This window comes from Linepithema humile, chromosome 6 (genome assembly GCF_040581485.1).
Source record: "Linepithema humile isolate Giens D197 chromosome 6, Lhum_UNIL_v1.0, whole genome shotgun sequence".
Classification (NCBI taxonomy): domain Eukaryota; kingdom Metazoa; phylum Arthropoda; class Insecta; order Hymenoptera; family Formicidae; genus Linepithema; species Linepithema humile.
In genome coordinates, this window is record NC_090133.1 from 8,584,458 (window position 1) to 8,602,775 (window position 18,318).

General features: G+C 37.5%; 1 protein-coding gene across 6 annotated transcripts in view; it reads right to left on the bottom strand.

Annotated features, from left to right (window-relative positions):
* sick (sickie) overlaps window positions 1–18,318 on the bottom strand; it is a 311,918-nt gene that overhangs the window by 77,408 nt on the left and 216,192 nt on the right. For 5 of the 6 annotated variants that reach the window (XR_010890838.1, XM_067357560.1, XM_067357558.1 and 2 more), the window contains one exon: window positions 14,191–14,360. Coding sequence is in view for 5 of the 6 variants with exons in the window: in XM_067357560.1 (XP_067213661.1) it covers window positions 14,191–14,360 (170 nt within the window). In the remaining variant the exon portion in view is untranslated. Of the gene's footprint in view, window positions 1–7,238; window positions 7,331–14,190; window positions 14,361–18,318 lie in introns of those variants that run through there. The other variant, XM_012373445.2, reaches the window with a different exon arrangement.

Sequence of the window (18,318 nt, forward strand, 5' to 3'; positions counted from 1 at the left end):
ACAAAAATTGTGTAAATATTTTTCCGTCCAAAAAATACGTTTGCAATTCCTTTCTGCAAATAACAAATCAATATTGCAAAATCTTAATGCAAGGATTTTAAACGAAAGAAAAAAAAACAAACAAACAGAGCAAAGTGGAACTAGTTGTTGTCGTCGTTTATCAAAATCAGGCGAGTTTTCTCGTCGAGAACAAGCCTGTTTTGCGATTTCTCGAATCGATAATATTATGATGCAGATTACTGTGTTATATCGTTCGTAGCATCGCGAATATCTTACCGCGATGCTTCATGAAGGCTTACATTACTGTTTATCTTGTTTTAATTAATCTTCGGATAAATAAAAAGTTATTATTGAACACTCAAAAAAATATTTCACTGATGTAGTTAGATTTCTAGATATCGCAACAAGAATGTATCGCTATTTTTCGTATCTGTGAAAACATTGTTTGTCACATATAGAATTTATAGCAGTAATGTTCTAGCAATAGCTTCTGAAAAATTTAGGTACCATTGCTAAATGTTATTCATTGCATGATCTAACACGTGATTGATCTTATATAGATAGGCGCTTTAGAGAAACTTTCTTTTTAAAGTTCACAAACAATACAGATATATATTCTGTTTCTGTCATCTAAACTGATTAAGTAATTACATATGCAATATCACAACAGTTGCTAATCATTTATCTGTTTTAGTTAATTTTTTACACCTAGAAAATTTTAGCTATTATTGCAAGATCATTTTTTTGAGTGAATAATAACTATGCAGCTATTTTCCGACCGGTAGATCGACATTCGGAAAAACATTTGTACACGGAGCCAGGCTAGTAAGCGCGCGTAGAGACACGAGGGCAGCATATCCGCAACTAATTGCAAAATGCGCGAAAAAGGGATCTGCTCCCTTCGAACGGCCGCGGGCAACAAGAGCGCGCGATTAGGTTGGGCGACCAGAAACGAGATGCATATCGGTCGGGACGACATTCCTTCTAATTGCTGGCTGCCAGGATCGGGCCGACCGGTGCAATTTTTCGAACGGTCGCCAATTAAAGATCCCGTCGTTGCGATATAGAAAGAACGCTCCTTCTCTCATTCGCCATCGCGGGAGCTCCGTGTTTCGCAAAGACGAAAAAGCCAGTTCTCGTTGCAAACCGGGATGTCGTAACACTAACTCTAGCGAGTTGTTTATTTTTTCGACCTTTTACTTGTATTATCAATTTTTCACGTCTTGTTACGCGAAAAGCGCCAATTTATAAGATAAAAATATCATCTCTGCGAAAGTTAATTTTTTGCTAAAATAATTAGTTTCAATGTTTAAGAATTAATTGAACATACATTCAGTTACAATTGTGATTTTTAAATTTTCTAAATAGAATTCCAGCGAAGAATACATATAGAATCGCGAGCTACAAAATATTTTCGCGCTTCTGTCACTCTGACAAAGATTTATTGCAAAATTATGCGTCGACAGGTATAGAAACGTATTTCTTCGGGTGAAGCATGCAAAGTAAAACCGCGATGATTAAGCCGCGATTAACAAAACTCTTATCTGACTGTAGCGACGAAAGTGCGAACGTTGACGCAAAGTCAACGTATGAAGAGACTCCGACGTTACTTCACAAACGGATAAGAGAGAATGTGCGCACGTACGTGTAAAAAAAAAAAAAAAGTACTTATTTACAACACCAGCCATTGAAAAGCTTTCGCTTCAAACTTCTCTCCGTCCAAAATGTAATTTGAATTTGAAATAAAGCGTGATTGTTATTTCAATTGTTGAATACTAATAATACGCCTCTGTTTTATCCGAATCAAGCGACGCGATACCCGAGTCGAAATTTAGCGTCTCTTTTAATGCTCATATAGCCTATATGAACCTATTTTTACGGAATTAGAACCTAGAACTCCTCTTTTAAAACTTGATCTCCTATAATTTGATGTTGAAATACTACTTTAAACCTATAGAGCCTCACAAAATAGATTGTATTACTGCGAGAACTCCTCCATTAAACCTCGAACTTTTATCTAGTATATATATATATATACTAGATAAATTCGACCTATAAAAGTTATTATAATGTTTCATCATAAAGAAAAATATTTAATTCGTTGCATTTCCAACTTTTATTAATATTGATAACTTTTATTAATATTGATACCTTTCCGTTTCCTTCTTCAAAATAGTGATATGATATCTGAAAAAGATTCAGCGCAAAAAAATTTTTTTAAATTAATTTTTTTATTAAATGTTAACTATTTTAGATGTACTCGTTAAAATTCAAATAAGAATGAAAAACTATACGAGCAATATGCATAATGTGGTTGTATTTTGATTATTGCTTTATTAAGTGATACAATATTATCAAACGTTTCAGTCTTAATTTGGACCTTTTTCTGTATAAATATTTCTGTCTGAACTTGTTTTAACGCATGTTAACTATACTTAATAATATACTCTTAACTATATGTATTACATATACTTAATAAATAATATTTAATTCAATAAATATTATGTAATGTTTTTAGTATCTTATTTTATATTTAATATCTTAATTTAATATTTTTAATATAATCACAAAGGTATATGGATTTTCAGCACTAGTTTTATGATATTATCAAGAAATTCTAATGATTGCAAAAATCTTCACAATAATAAAAAAAATTACTAACTATATAATTTTAATTGATGATAATTTTTAATAACATAGAATTTTTAAAAATATTAGAAATTAATACTCAATAGTTGAATTTTGATATTATATTTTGATATTATCAAGAAATTTCTAATAATTACAAATTTTCAAAAGATAATAAAATTCAACTAAATGGTATTGATTAATGATATTTTTAAATTGTATGCTATTAAAAATTATCGTTAATCAAAATTATAGTTAGTATTTTTCTTTATTGTGAACATTTGCAATCATTAGAATTTCTTGATAATATCATAAAAGTAGTGCTGGCAAAAAGGAATCTATATATTTTCAGGATCTAAAGCGGGTCAACGGAGGGTTTTAACTAAACCCTACTTTGAAGCTTTAGCAGGAAAAAAGGAAATTTCGGACATATTGTAGCGCCAAAGTAGGTGCTATTATATACATACGATACAATGCATAACATCTACTTTGACTCTCTTATGCCTACCTCAAAATAAAAGATTAAGGTTCAATATAGGTGCTAAATTTCGACTCGGGTAACAGCGTAATATCAAGCGCACGCCAATAATCAGGAATGCCTTGACACACGAAGCTGCATTAATTTTGCGTAATGCTCTCTCGGAATGCGCGCATTGTGTTTAGATATTTGTGCACATAACGCACATGTGTATCTCGAGCATTATGTCATGCGTGAGCGTCGCCAGCAAATTGGCACCGCATCGCGCGCGAACGGTCGCGTTAACAAAGGCCGATGGCGAGGCGGAGACGAGAGCTAGACGCGGATAACGCCGGAACGGGTCGGGTAATTCATTCCGGGTATTAGAAGTAATTGCCGGGGTCTTATTCCGGGGTGGAAAAGTGCCGAAGGGTGGGTCCGCGCCGGCGGCGAAGCGGGGAGAGCGGCGCCTCGTTGTTTCAGCGGAGCGCGGGATAAATTTAGAGGATCTCGAGAGAAGGACTTAACGGCCGCTTCCAGGAAGAAGCACGACAACGACCAGAGCCGTTCTTCCCCGCGAGGGGATATTATTATCCGACTCTTCCACGACTACCGTTTATCGTCGACGTGCACGCAAGGACGCGCCTGCATACCGTTACGACTTCCTTTCTTTCGCGGAAGAGATACTGATTTCACGAATTTCGGAGCTGAAGACGCGAAACAAGTATCTGCACTAAGAATTTTCTTACAAAAAGTTAACACGAAACGAAATGTTGCGGTGAAAAACGGAAGATGCTTTAAAGTACATTTATTTCACACATAGATATTGAAAGTATTCTTTGTGAATCTTGAGAAAATATTAATTGCCTATAAGATATTGATGATTGAGAATGTTATTGGCATTAGAATCAATAATGTTATGCAAAAGTTACTTTAAAAACATTTCACATTCGATAGTTGTAGTTTTTCTTCACGGTGGACTCGTCTCTAATTCCGAACCGCACTTGAGAATGTTGTTTGTCGTTTTTAGCTCGGTCTCGCGGCAGTTTTCTTGCATTCGAAACAATCGTGATGCATAACGGTTCCGCGACCTCCGCCCTGCCCGGCGCGATGCATCATTGCCGATGCATCGTGAACAATGCGCCATTCTAATTAATCAAAGCAAACTCGGCGAGAGCATCTCCTGGGGAACGCGAGCAAAATGCGGCTGCCTCTCCATCGATTCTCATCAGGGCACGACCGGATCTTCGCTTCGAGACCGACGATCAAACTGTGTTCGCCGTAAACACGAAGGTTGCATTTAATTATCCGACCGGCGCAACGCGATACCCGTCTTGTCGTCACATTATCGAGTGTTATACATACGAAATTGAGACTGCGATGCAGTTGACGACGATGTAAATCCTTAAATAAGCGACAATGATGTAACTCTTGAAAAGATTCATTTGTTTTTATTTTTTCCCACGTATTTCAGACATCTTGCGTGCACGCGTGTGTGCATTGTTTTAGCTCTCGTCTTCTGAAAATCATTTTATAAATGTCTTGGCTCGGTCTCTGAAAGGAGCCGTCCAACTGATTCAATCATTACGCGCTAGCGCAATGTTGTCGGCTCGGATAATCTCTGCTCACGCACCGCGACGAATCCCTCCTTTTCTCCCCCCTCCTCTTGATGTGCACGATTGGTGACACGAGACGGCGCATAAGTCCGCACTAGTTTCACTAACGTCAACACGCAGAATTTAGCCCGCAAATCGCGCGATCGCGAAACGTGCTTGCCCGAGGATCTATTTTCTGCGGCCATTCACATCGAAAACAACATTGACTCACTCTCGTCGGCCCGCGGATGTCTTTGAACTCGTTCGCTAAATAAAGACAGGAAGAAGCTGAAAGAAGGAAAAAGAAGGGACACACTTGGGCAAATTATTTGGCCAAAAATTCGAAACTGCAAAAATAAAATACAAAATAGAAGTACAAAGAGAAATTACTCGCAAAATAATTTCGATCTAAAATTCAGATAAATAAAATAGAATAAATCAGCCATAAATATATTCGCCGAAGTCACGCGTAAACTTTCTGCAAACCACATTCAGGTGGTAAACCGGTCCACCCACGACGAATAAACTGTCGCCGGAGAGAAAATTTAAGCGGCAATTTTTCGCCGTGACTCTAGAAATCGAATCGGCTGTTTCATTAATAATCGATTTTAGAGGCATTCGTTTCTCCGCGAACATGTTCTCTAAGAATAGTGCAGATCGCGGATGCGTGGAAAAATTGTCTGTGAGGGGAGACTCACTCTCCCTCTCTTTGCGCTGGTGACGGGAGATAAATTTTTTAAGCCGCTTTAATTAAAGGATCCTATTATCCTGCACGTTTCATCGCTGTTGAAATTCCGCCAAAATTTCGTATTCTCTGTAGTGTTCCCTCGCGAGCAATTGTCTATTATTCCGCGAGGAAAAAATTGCACCCTCAAGATAATAAATAATATCTATATTTTTGAATTAAAAATTGCTACATATCATGATAATTTTTCATATAAAATTTTTTCCATGCATAGTCATAAATATTTTGCCGACGCTGATTTCATTTATTTCTCGCAGCATTCGTAAACAGTTTTTAACATGCGACTACACTATATTTCTAAATTTTTAATTTTCTCCGTGTAATATCTCTTAAATTTTATTGTAAAAATTTTAAAAAATTCGAGATCCAGATGTGAAAAAGCTTTCTGCCCTCCAATAATGCTCTCAAATAATTTTGTTTTCCATTTTCTGTACGTCTCAATGTTCTTAACCGAAAATTTACGCTTTCAAAAATGCAAAGTGCTGTCGTCTATTTTGTACCCTCGTTGTAAACGCGCAGGAACACGTTGCGACGTGCCGTCTTTACCTTCCGCAATCCTCATTATCCGCGACGCTCGGTTGCGGTTTCCTATATACGCGAGACAGTGTAATTACGCGACATGAGAGAGAAAGAGAACGAGACAGGGAGAGAGAAGAGTTAGTTGGTCGGTTGCCGCCGCCGATCTATATCGAGAACGGAAAAATGCAAAACCAGATCCCCGCCCGGTCGGTCGCGGCCGATCGCCACGGGTGCGAAAAGACCGGTTAGGACGTGGACTTCGCTTCGCAGGTCGCGAGTTTTCCCGACACCTCCAACCTACGACACGCCATTTGAATATCGAATATTTTCAAAAATAAAAACGATAGAATTTAGTCGAAACAATGCAGTAAGAATTATACATCGTTTTTACGTCGATTTCGGTAAAATTATTGAATAGCGCACAAACGCCTGATATTAATTTCTAACAGAAATGAAACAGCGCGAAACAAATATTTGCCACATTTCTCGTTTGAATAAAGGAATTGTATATTTTTTTAATACCGCGCCATTCATCGTGAACGGCCGCTTTGACAAGACAGGCAATTTTCCTAATCACGTCTAATTTGAAGCAGTCGAAGGAAATGTACATACGAGTAAAAGAACCATAACGCGTACCTTTCCTCGAAGGACTTGCGCGGCGCGACAGTGTAGGTACGTAGCGCGCGATCCAGGAAATCCTAAATATACCGAGTAACCGGTTTCGTCGTCGCTCGTCGAGACGGAGGAAAGAATAAGGATCGCGATACAATGAGGCACAAGAATACGAGTGCGGGTCGCGAGTGGGGAATAAATACGAGAATCCCACCCACGGCAAATGGTGTGGCGATTCACAACGCCGATATTAGAAACGGATAGATATTCATCGACGCGTTTTATTTCTTGTATTTTATCCTCTGCGATTGAGGTGCCTACTGTCGATCTAATACTGTTATATTAATTTAATAACACAATAATTGCGCAATTTATCATTAATACGAATAATATCAACAATTCAATATGAATAACGCAGCGAACGAGTGGAATAATTAATAACTGTGTTATTGGCATTGATATCTGTATTGATACATTAGCACTAAATTCGTGGCGATATTAGATTAATAATAATATTAAATCTAATTAATCGCGTAATTAATTGGGAATTAAAATTATTTTGGGAGGTTTTAGTTTGATTCTTAAAAATTGCGCGATTAAATATTTTTATTTTCAATTAATTGTGCCTCGTGTTTCTGTTTTACGTTTGCAAATCATGTTGGCGGAAAAAATGTTGCAGTACCTGTGCGCTTCCGGCGAATTCGGCAAGCTGCGCACCTTCCTGCTGTTACCACCCCCACTGCTTCCGCTGTTCCCCATGTTGCCCCACGTTTATTCCCCCTCTTCTCCCTTCGAATTTCTCGCAGATGACTCTTCCCGAACTGGTAACGCAGTGTTATAACTCGCACTTTAATTCACATCGTTGTCAACTCAGTTATCTTCGTTCTCTTTTAAGTAATAGAATCTTATTTGTAAATATATTAATTATTGATTATTCTCTTAAAAATATATTGTAACAAAATATTCCGGATAACATACTTCACTCTTCACTTCACAGCGTTTGGTTATTCCGTTTTATAAATTTCTTGATTATTTTGTTAGGAACGTAAACGAGTTTACTGAAGTATCGGGAAAGCACGTGTAATAATAATAATAATTTTTCAGTTCATCCTATTTATTATATCCTCTTCGATGCGACGAGTTAACGATGGAGTCAGCTCGACGCAGACTCGAATTCTCCCCCCCTCTCGAGATTGTTATTATCCCCGCTATAATAAGGGCTCATAAAACGAGGGAACGAGACACCAGTGATAAAAGAAATCCTCTTCGAGCTCTCGATATCGTTTCGTCGATCGAACGCCGCGATTTATTGTTGAAATCGACGAGCGCGCCGTTTCCTATTCGCTCGATCCCGAATGCTATTTTATCCTGCAATTTTATTCCTCTTGTCTACTTATGTCGAGCTCGCAAATCGCTCTTCTCGATCTCTCAAACGACCGCGAGATCAATCTGGATGAGAAGAACTCGATTCAACACCGCTTGTGCACACAGCATAAATAAACTTTTAATCTTGCTTGATGTAATTTTAAATTTCACAGTAAAAATAGAAGTTGTTGCTTCAGAAATTCAGAAACTGTTGCGGATTCAAATGACAGCTTCACTTTATATTTTCCAAATTAATTATCTCGCTTCTAATTCTCATACAATAATGTGTTCAGTTTTCTCATAATTTCCATATAATTATATTTCCATTTCTTTCAACTTGTGCAGAGATCACGATGTGTTAGCTTGAAAGACAAGAGTTTTGTTAAAAAGAACGAGTTCGGCACGTACTTAGAACAAATTCCTTCAAACAAATCGTTCGGAGAAATCGAAAGCACTCGACGTGCGCTTCGCTTAATTCCGAGATGCTGAATAATTCACCCTGAAAACTCATGCATATTTCATCAATCCCGTGCTTATCCTCGATTCTTCGAATTCTCGCTATTGTCACCTTGCCTCGGCAATACGTCGATCCGCAAATTCGCTCTCGTTTAAAGTGTTGCGAAAAAAAATTTTCAGACTGCAATCTTCTCCATTGCAACGTGCAATCGCAACAAGTTGCGCCCCGAGATTGCAGAGGAGGATAACGAGGATCTATTTGAATGCTTTGCAGCTTGATGGTAGCGTGCCAACGGACACTTTCGTCGTGAATCGATCCGCCTTGCCCATTCGACCGACTTACTGTTCGATCGTGAAGATCACGTTAGATCTGCGATCAACATCCTTACGGGATCGATGCAAAAAGAAGTTCTCGACGTTCGCGATGAATCCGAAGTCACGTCACTGATTTGTCGTAGGAATCACTTTTGCGTTAATATTAATTTCCCTTACAATACTCGCATCGACTCGTTATAATCACATTATCTCTCACTATTTCATATTTATATTACAATTAGGTTAGATTTAATTATACGTCGAGTCATTGCATTATCTTATGACAATTATTCGTTTGAAATCGTCGCTGTGTCGGAGGATTCTTATCGCGGCTCAATCTCCCTCGATCAAACTCTCTCGACGGAAGCGGAAATAACAACCGAATCCGCAGATCAATCAAACACGTCCGAAACAGATCACGCAGCGTTCCTCTCGAGTTCAAGCGTAATCCATAAATCGTACGATCGGCCGTCGTCTCATTCCCGCAGCGTCTCCACGATCACCGTCGAATCGGTCGCGCAAGCCCGAACACTTCATCGCGCGCCGATCGCGCGGAGATCCATCGATCCTCCTGCACTCGTGAGACCCGCGAAACGAAACGGAGGGCGCGACGACCGGGCGCGGAGAGGAGCGCGAAAAAGTCCGAGGGAGACCTGAGTGCGCGCGGGCTCTTGAGAACATCGTCGGCTCGGGCGGCTCGACGACGCCTCATGGCGACCATGGGCGACCGCTACACTCCGCCGCGATGGTCATGGTGGTGCGAGCCATGGTGTGTAGGCATCGTTGATGGCCCGTTTCGAACTGAACCGCCGAGAGGCCCGTTCGAGAGAAGAGAGAGCCATTCCCGTTCCCATAGCACGTGGTACCTTCTCTCTCGCCTTCCGTCTCTCTCCCACCGCCGTCTCTCCCCTTCCGCTTTGATCCCTCGCGACCCCTGGTCCCCGCTACGCCGCTAACGGCGTCCCTGTCTCGCTCTTCCGTTCACTTTCCAGCCCCCTTCAACTCACCCCGGCTTTCCCCATGCAGATGCACGCTCCTTCCCCCCGTCTCTCTCTCTCTCTCTCGTCATTTCGTCTCGCCTCGTTTCATCGTCTGTCTCTATCGTTCCTTCGTGTGCGTCTAGCTGGATTTCGAACTTCTCTCTCTCTCTCTCTCTGTCGCTCTTCCCATAAGCACTCTGATGCTGCCGCGCCTCTTCGTCTGACTGTAGCTTTCTCGCGCTCTCTCCCGCAGCCCTGCCTCTCTTTCCATCTCTCTTCCTCTCGTTCCGTCCCCGTCTGTTACCTTCGGATAACACCCTCGCAGAATCGGTTCTTGTTCCTCGTCAATTACTCTCTCTCTCTCTCTCTGTCGTAATCTCGCGTCATCCTCGTCGCTCTCGACGCCCTCTACCTCTCGCTCGCTTCAGCTCTCGCAGCCTCTCTGGAGTCCGCTCTCTTCGGCCCCCCTTCTGTTCCATTGGTACGCGGCCGACCAATGGCGGGACCGGTATTCCCCGGGAGCCGGCCAACGCCGGCGGCACGCTCGACGGATTTTTAAACCATTTTTATGTTAATGCCTCGACGTGCGCATATGATCGTGTGCCACGCAAGTATTATGTGCACGCTCTAATGAGGTGTGCGTTTGTACGTGTGGGCATTTTTTTTCGTCAGGCGCGTCAAATTTAACCTCTGCCCACTGCCATGATTTTTACTTCGCGTCTCTCTAAATTAAAATTCAGAATTGACAAGTGTGTTTTAACGCGTTCATTAAATTCTACATGAAATATATCAAAACTTATATCTGAACAGTTCATTCCTTAATGAAGAATCTATCTGTAGCTTCTTTGACCAACAATAAGCGCCAGAATCGTGAGATATTGAGAATCTCTGTTCTTTAATCAACTTTGAGGTATCTTCACTTCAACAAGATTATTATAAATTTTCCACACAGACTTTCACAATTTATTATACTGAATATATTATTTTTTGTTTGATTAACGTTAAAAAATTTGGCAAGATGTAACGAGAAAATATCGTTGTTGTTATAAATTTTCTCGACGGAAAAAAGAATCCGAAGTACAGCACAAAATGTTTTTCGTCTCGAAGCGAGTTCGGGGACATCGTTTGTACGCTACGATTCAAGGCTTCAAATGTATATTCCGCGGTCTCGAGAGCGGTCCATAACGCGCCCACGCTGGGGGACTAGGTATACAGTCAGAGCATAATGGAGCATTGTTAATATGTTAATGCACGCGCAGACCGAAGGTCCTGGCTCCGCGTTCTTCTCGCTCGAAGAGTCGTCACGCGCGCTCCATTAGATCCACGCTCAAATTTTTCTCTCGTCGAAAGAAAGATTTTTTTCAACATTTCCCGCTTATTTCGAGTTACGCGGAAACGATCATTTTCTAATCCGAATGCGAATGTATCAGAATAAAGTTTAGGCTCAACAATTGTTATCTTCTAAATTGATTTTTGTCCTGAGCATAATTGTTTAAAGAAAAGTTAGAAGAAATATTGGATGTAAAAGTACCTAAACAAATCTCGAAGCTTCCCGAAGCTTGAAAAAGATCCTAAAATTCAGAAAGAATACAAATTATTTCGAGAATAACTTTTAGCCTCCTGAATTCGGATAAATGTCAGACGCGGAGTGGAAAATATCTCGCCCGAATCGTTGTAATTTCGGAACGTTTTTTCATCGAAACAATTCGTCATCTAGTTGAGGGGTGCGCAGTAACGGTTTAAAAATATCGACCTTGACAGTTGAGACGTTCGCCACGTGCAGCATCCCTGCACGCACTTACTAAACATGTACCGTGCACGGCGATTAATCAAAATGCGTAGTAAATCATTCTTAGTGCAGCCTTTAAGAGATATATTCATCTTTTTATCCGAATTGCTACGAGCGACTACTTTTTATTTACTAGAGATTTTTTAATTTCACCAACTTTTATTTTATTATTAAATTTATTTCGGACTTTATTTTGTACAAGAAGAAAAACTTGTTTACTCGATATTCTAATTTGACCACGTATTTTATCCCCGCTGAAAATTAGTTTCAATTCGAAAAAATATTCAACGATGCAATCTCTCCTTCTCTTTCGCGTTTCCTTCCTCTCGATTGCTGTAATTAACACCGACGTAATTAAAATATTTGAAGTTGTCTCGTTCTCGGTCGCTTGGTACGCGTTTTCTGCGTTCCAAAACATTGATGTAACTGTATGCTTTACTCGATGTCGATAATGCGAGGAAGTAGGCGAGAAAGAGACAAAGAGAGAAACAAGAGAGGTATGTTGGTTGATTAACGCAGACGTTAATGAGCGCCGCTGCTCGGCCGTCGTTCCGCCGGCAGAACGTCGGTTTCGCCGGTATCGATTCGACCGCGCGACAGGAAACAAAGCTCTCAACATGAATCTCGAGTCGCTACAAGATGCAAACACCACGCTGAATGAAGCCCGTATCAAATCATATTGATAAAAACTTTTTCAGAAAAATAATTTTTGATAAAAATAAAATATAAAGAATTTAATTAAAAAATATTATCGAAATAGAAATAAATCCTGTTCGCAAAAAAAATACAGAAGAATATTTTCAATATACAAATAAATAAATATATCTTTCAATATGCAAATATTAAAATTTCAAATCAAATAGAATTTTAGTTTTATAATGTAAAAGTGTGATTGCGCATGCTTCATTTAAATACAGATTATACATTTATAGGTATTAATATATTCAATAATTACTAATTAAGAACCGCAATCCATAATGCAATTAAAACATAAATAATTAAAACATTTAGTGACTAATATATGCAAGTCCTTTAATTTTAATTTTATGTAGCGTATAATATGTTGTAAGAGCATTAAGAGAGAGGAAATTATGTTTTTGTGTGTTCGATATCCATGTACTTTGCAAACAATCGGAGCGGTAAATAGTAATTAAAATAAGACACTGCATATCCGTTTGGACATAAATATCTTGCAAAATTGAAGGAGCACCGCTCGTCTTCAAATACGTTAAATATATTTCCCGACTTTTGCTACTAATTTATTTTATTACTATTTATTTTGGCATCGAGACTCAACCAATAAATTAATCACTTCCTATATCCACTTAAATGCCTATTTGTTAAAAACGAATAAAATTTGTTTAGAATAAAGTTAATTTTCGAAAAGTTTGCTAAATGCTTTGGCAAGTATCAGCATCGATTATTAAAGTACCAGAAATTGTTGTAAATTAATAAAACCCATTGTAGGATATTGTGAATCTTTTATTTGACGATTCACTATTTGATCTAACCAATTTTATCTGACCACATCTTTTATTCTCGCTTCCTCTTAAATCTGTCATTCTCTCTAAACATCCTGCATTAAAACGTTTCCGCTCATTTACGAGATGTATTCTCATCGATTAATAAAAAACTGATTATTTGAAAAATTCAAGCAACGTTCATCTTAATTCAAGGAACTTTAATTTTTATGAATCGATAGTCACAAAGCCTCAGTAAACTGATATACATATAAATAATCATCATTTACCATCTCGATTCAATGGACTCTTCTTAGTTTTTCATGTTTTTAAGTTATTTTATGAATAATTTACAAAAGCAAAAATAAATATCAAACTTTAGTTAGAATTATTTTTACAATTATTAAAAAAATTCAAAAACTAAAATTAAGTTCGATAAATCCTGATGTACCAAAGGTTAATAAAATGTACTGAATAAACGGCATTTTGTTCGGTGATAAATAACAAAGTCGATAAAATTATGTATCGTTGTAAATAATTAAATCTTGATTATTGCTAAAGCTCTATCATTTATCAAATCACGAGAAGCAGATACCAACAATTGCTATAACGTAGATACGACGTTGCTACACCAGATCTTTAGGTATCTGCTGTGTGTATCCGTGGGTTTGTGATTCACGATTTACCGACGTTGGGTTTTACAGAAGCATTCAGCATGCTGAAGAGTTGGTAAGATGTTCGTATTTGCAGTTATCGGTATAGCAGAGAGTTGAAAACTTTTAGAATACAAGAAGCGAAGCTGAAAATAAAACTGTGAAAAAGAGATTTTATTCAAATTCAAGAAAATATTAATCTTACTATTATAACATAGACTTTCGTATAAATGTTACGAATTTGTCAACAGACGGAAATTAATTGTGAACAATTTCACACGCAGCGTTAAATGTTAAAAGTTCTAAAAATTTTAAAAACTAATCTATAAAAATGTTTAAATTCCAGAATTAAAAATCCGTGTCTATAAAAAATTGCAGTGAAAATTCATACTCTTAAATGCAGCTTCAAAATTTGCTTCAAAGTTTTTCAAGCTTCGATTCAAAGCTGAATAATTAAAATTTCGAAATTTTCATTTCGATATCTCGAACAGCTCGGAGTGTTAAACTCCACTTTTCAACTTATAGATTTCCGCAACAAAACGCATTCGCCATCGCATCGTTATCAGCGACTTTCGAACTGTCGAAAAAAAAAAAAAAAAAAAAATGATTCACTCACCTGGGCATGTCCTGCAGTTGTTTGGCTCGCTGCTTGTAGCGCGACAGGGCGAAGAGTAAGGCCAGGACCGGCCACAGGGTTGATCCTGCCGCCAATTCGCCCGGGTTCACGGCACCCACGTCCGCCCCGAGGGCCCGCAACGCTCCCACGCACAAGCTCACGTTCTCGACCTGCGCAACACACAAGCAATGTCTCGTCATCGATCATCTTCCGGTTTCGCAAAGTACTCTCGTCGCCTCTTTCGCAAGTCTTATTTCTTCAAGTCTTACTTTTAACAGTTCAATTTTTCAGCAAAATAACATAAATAAGAAATACGCTTCTTAAAAAATATGGTACATCTATAAAAATTATTATGTCAGAAAGAAAAATAAATAGATTAATACTGAAATTAATAAATTAAATTAACATATATTAACATGTACAAATATTCTCTTCAATCGATCGGAATAAAAACTAAGCAGTATCAGAGTTGATTTCTAAACCACTCGTGCCTCGATTTGCGCCATGAATCTTTTATTTCCTCATCAAAGTCAGCAATGACCAGTTTTTATGTCTGCTCATCGAGATCGACGCAACTGATCGTCAAAGGGGCGCATCTCTCGATATCTAACGAGAATCGGTTTCACAATCGGTGGTCGCACAAAGGTATAGATAACATTCTCCATGTATAGCATGGAGAAAGGGAAAGCGGAAGGGTGTAGAATGTCTTCGGGAGAGGTGCATACAAAGGATTTGGCTGGCTTTCCACACAGTGCTCCACACGATGCACATAACGCGAAAGCGAAACGTGACCGCCACGGCCGTGGCTACCTTGCACACACGTGCGCACACCGGCCTCTCTCGTTTCCCATTGTTTCTGGCCCCGACTTTTACCCAGAAAACGAAGCACGGCGCCGAAGCATTGCAGGGTGGCACAAGAGAGAGAGAGAGAGAAAGAGAGAGCCGATGACTCACCCGGTCACGGTAGCATAGATATCACCCTATACATTTAACCGATAAGAATATTATGAAGAATCTAGAAAGAGTTAGCCAGAAACAAAAAAATGGTGTAAAAATAGCGAATTTAATTTAGAACTTAAAAGAATTCAACTCGACAAGTTCAAACAATTTCGGAAAAAATAAAAAAGTGAAAAAAAACAACAATACGTTTGATTATCAAGTTGAATAAGAAAAATTCTAGCAATTTATTCTTACTTTATAACAGTGATCGGAATTAATTAAACTTTTCGGCCGATTTTTGCGTTCAATGTATTTGATTATAGAAATTTATATTTGTCACCGATTTTTTTATTTATCTAAATATTTTCTATGTTACTGAAACGAAATAATGCTTTTTACTCATAAACAATGTAGTAAATTGTAGTAAGTAAATTGTAGCAAATTTGAAATATTAAATATTTGCCCATTATAAAATAAATAATGAAATGTTTAAATCAAAGACGTTGGAAACTGTAGTCATGAAGTAACTAGCAACAGAATGTTAGAATGTGAAAATCAAACCAATAATTTAAAGTATATTGCGCTATGAAAATGAAAGAAATGACGATAACGATGGTGGTGTATCTAAAATATTAATAAGATGAAGAAATAAGGATGTAAGTATATATATTTCTGCAATGAGAAAATATCTCAATTGCAATACTAAGTTGTATATTTAAATACATTAGAAAAATGCTCATATTTCACCGGTGTAGCCATATAGATCATAGTATTAATTAAATTAACTATAATCTTCATTAATTTCTTGTACATTATTTCTGAAAACATTATTTATCTGCGTAACGAACACGATGTAATGCTTCTCTCTGCCCCTCTTTCTCTCTCCACCATATCATAGTTCTCGCTTCCTCTCCCTCTCTCTCGACCAACTCACTCTCTCTCTATCACACGCGAGCGCGCTCTTGCTCTCCCGAAATCGTTTACAATACATATTTCGCATCGGATCCTACCGCTTGTCTTGATAACTGTTAGGTAGGTTTGAAGGCTGTCAGTATTTACATACAAACAGAAAAACTGTACGTCTCTTTCCTCGATCACCTCTATCAGGCACTTTTCAACGAAATAATCCTCGCATCGTGTTCAGTTAAATACGTTCTATCATACACATCAGATCACAATGTGTTGGGAAAAACGAGTTCACCCCATGATAGCGGAATGTTATACAAAAAAGAAAAATTTTCGAGCACAGTGTCGAGATCCGTCTTGCAAACACATCTATAGATACGTGCAGTTTACAGTTTGCAAAGATCCTGAATTTAAGAAACACATACAAACAGAGCATCCAGATTTTTATCAGCATGAAGAGAATAAGAAAAAAAACGAGGCCTGGAATTATTTTAGGCTAACAACAGAAAAAAACGAAGCATGTATTATATGTGATATAAGTGATACCCCAATTAAATTTTCACAAAATGAAAACTTATCGAAACACATAAAAAAACATTCGGAACTAGAAAAAAAGCTTGCACACCAACAGAAAGAAGATTGGGTTTGGAAATACCTGGAACAACTTGAAGATTTTTCTGCTAAATGTAAGCTTTGTGTGAATGAAACAAAAAAAATAAAATTAAAATTAACAACACAATTTTTACAAAAGCACATGGCTAAGCATGGAAAAAAGTTGCCAGAAATAAAGTCACAGATAAACAGAGATAAACAGTCTTTAAAATATCATACTGAAAAGCAGTACTTTTTTAATAAATGTTATACAAAGCCTGTGAATTTGCGAACAGAATGTCGATTTTGCGAACGTAACTTTGAATGTGTCTCCTATAAATCGTTTCAGCTACACATAAAGAAACATACATTTATTTGGAACAATGAAGAATCTACAAAGAAAGCACATGACGAGAACTGGTTATATTTTAGGTTTACGAGCGAAGAAGCAGAAGAAATAGAATGTATTTTATGTAAAATACCTGTGCTAAATGACCAAATAAAGAATCACACAAAATATCATATTAAAAAAGGTCCATCCTATATATATCAACATTGGTCACGTAAATACGTAAGACAAGAAGAAGATAATATGATATGTATAATTTGTGAAGAAAATATAAACGTTAATTTTAACAAAGCGAAATTAAAAAGCCATATCTCTGATACACATACAGACGAGATGAAAAGAATAAACGAAGAAGAAATATTTTGGAAATCGCAAACTGAAAAAAAAAGCTGGTTGCAAGAATATTATACAGATGCTGGTGATTTTCGAGCAGAATGTAAACTTTGCAAACGCAAAGTAGTATATATCAAAGAAACACAATTTAAAAACCACGTAAACGACGTGCATTATGAAGTTCACCATCTTGAAGAACATAAAAAATATCCACAGAATAAGTACCTAGAACAGTGGAATTATGTAAGGTACACATTAAACACTGTATTGAATAAACTTATCACAGAATGCATGATATGTCAAAAAAATGTCACACTACCTCACATAGATCATAATCCACGCGAGATAGTAAACTATGCTCATCATTGGGCACTTAAATACGCGAGACAGAATGGACATGTTGCGAAATGTACGATATGTGAAACACCAGTAGACTTTGAATGTGACGTGCACAATTTAGAAAACCACGTATCATCTGTACATCAAAAGGAATTGAAAAAAAGACAAAAAAAAGAACAAAAGATAGAACAAATAGAACAAGGAACAGCACACGATGAAGCTACACCGTCGACAAGCTACGCAAATTAAAAAAAAAACGATCGTAAGTTTTAATTATATTTTATTAATGATGATTAATTAGTAATATTTGTCATAAAACTTTATTCTTGTAGTGGTGTACTCAATCAAACTATGATAAAAACAACAAAAATCAAATAATTAATATTTGCTTTTTATATCACAAATGTTTATATAGATTTATCTACATTGGACAATGGAAATGATAGTAGCGACATTTTTAAGTAGCATCTCATGACCAGCGATAACGACAGTCTTGACTTTGATCTCAGTGATTTGAAATACATGAAGACATTGGAGTATAATTTGACTTATTTGTCGCATATCGGTTTTGTGTTTATAAATGTACAAGATTTGAAAATTTAAATACATATATATTTATAAATTTATAACAACAAAATTGTTAAAATTTATAAAATTATATACATAATCAT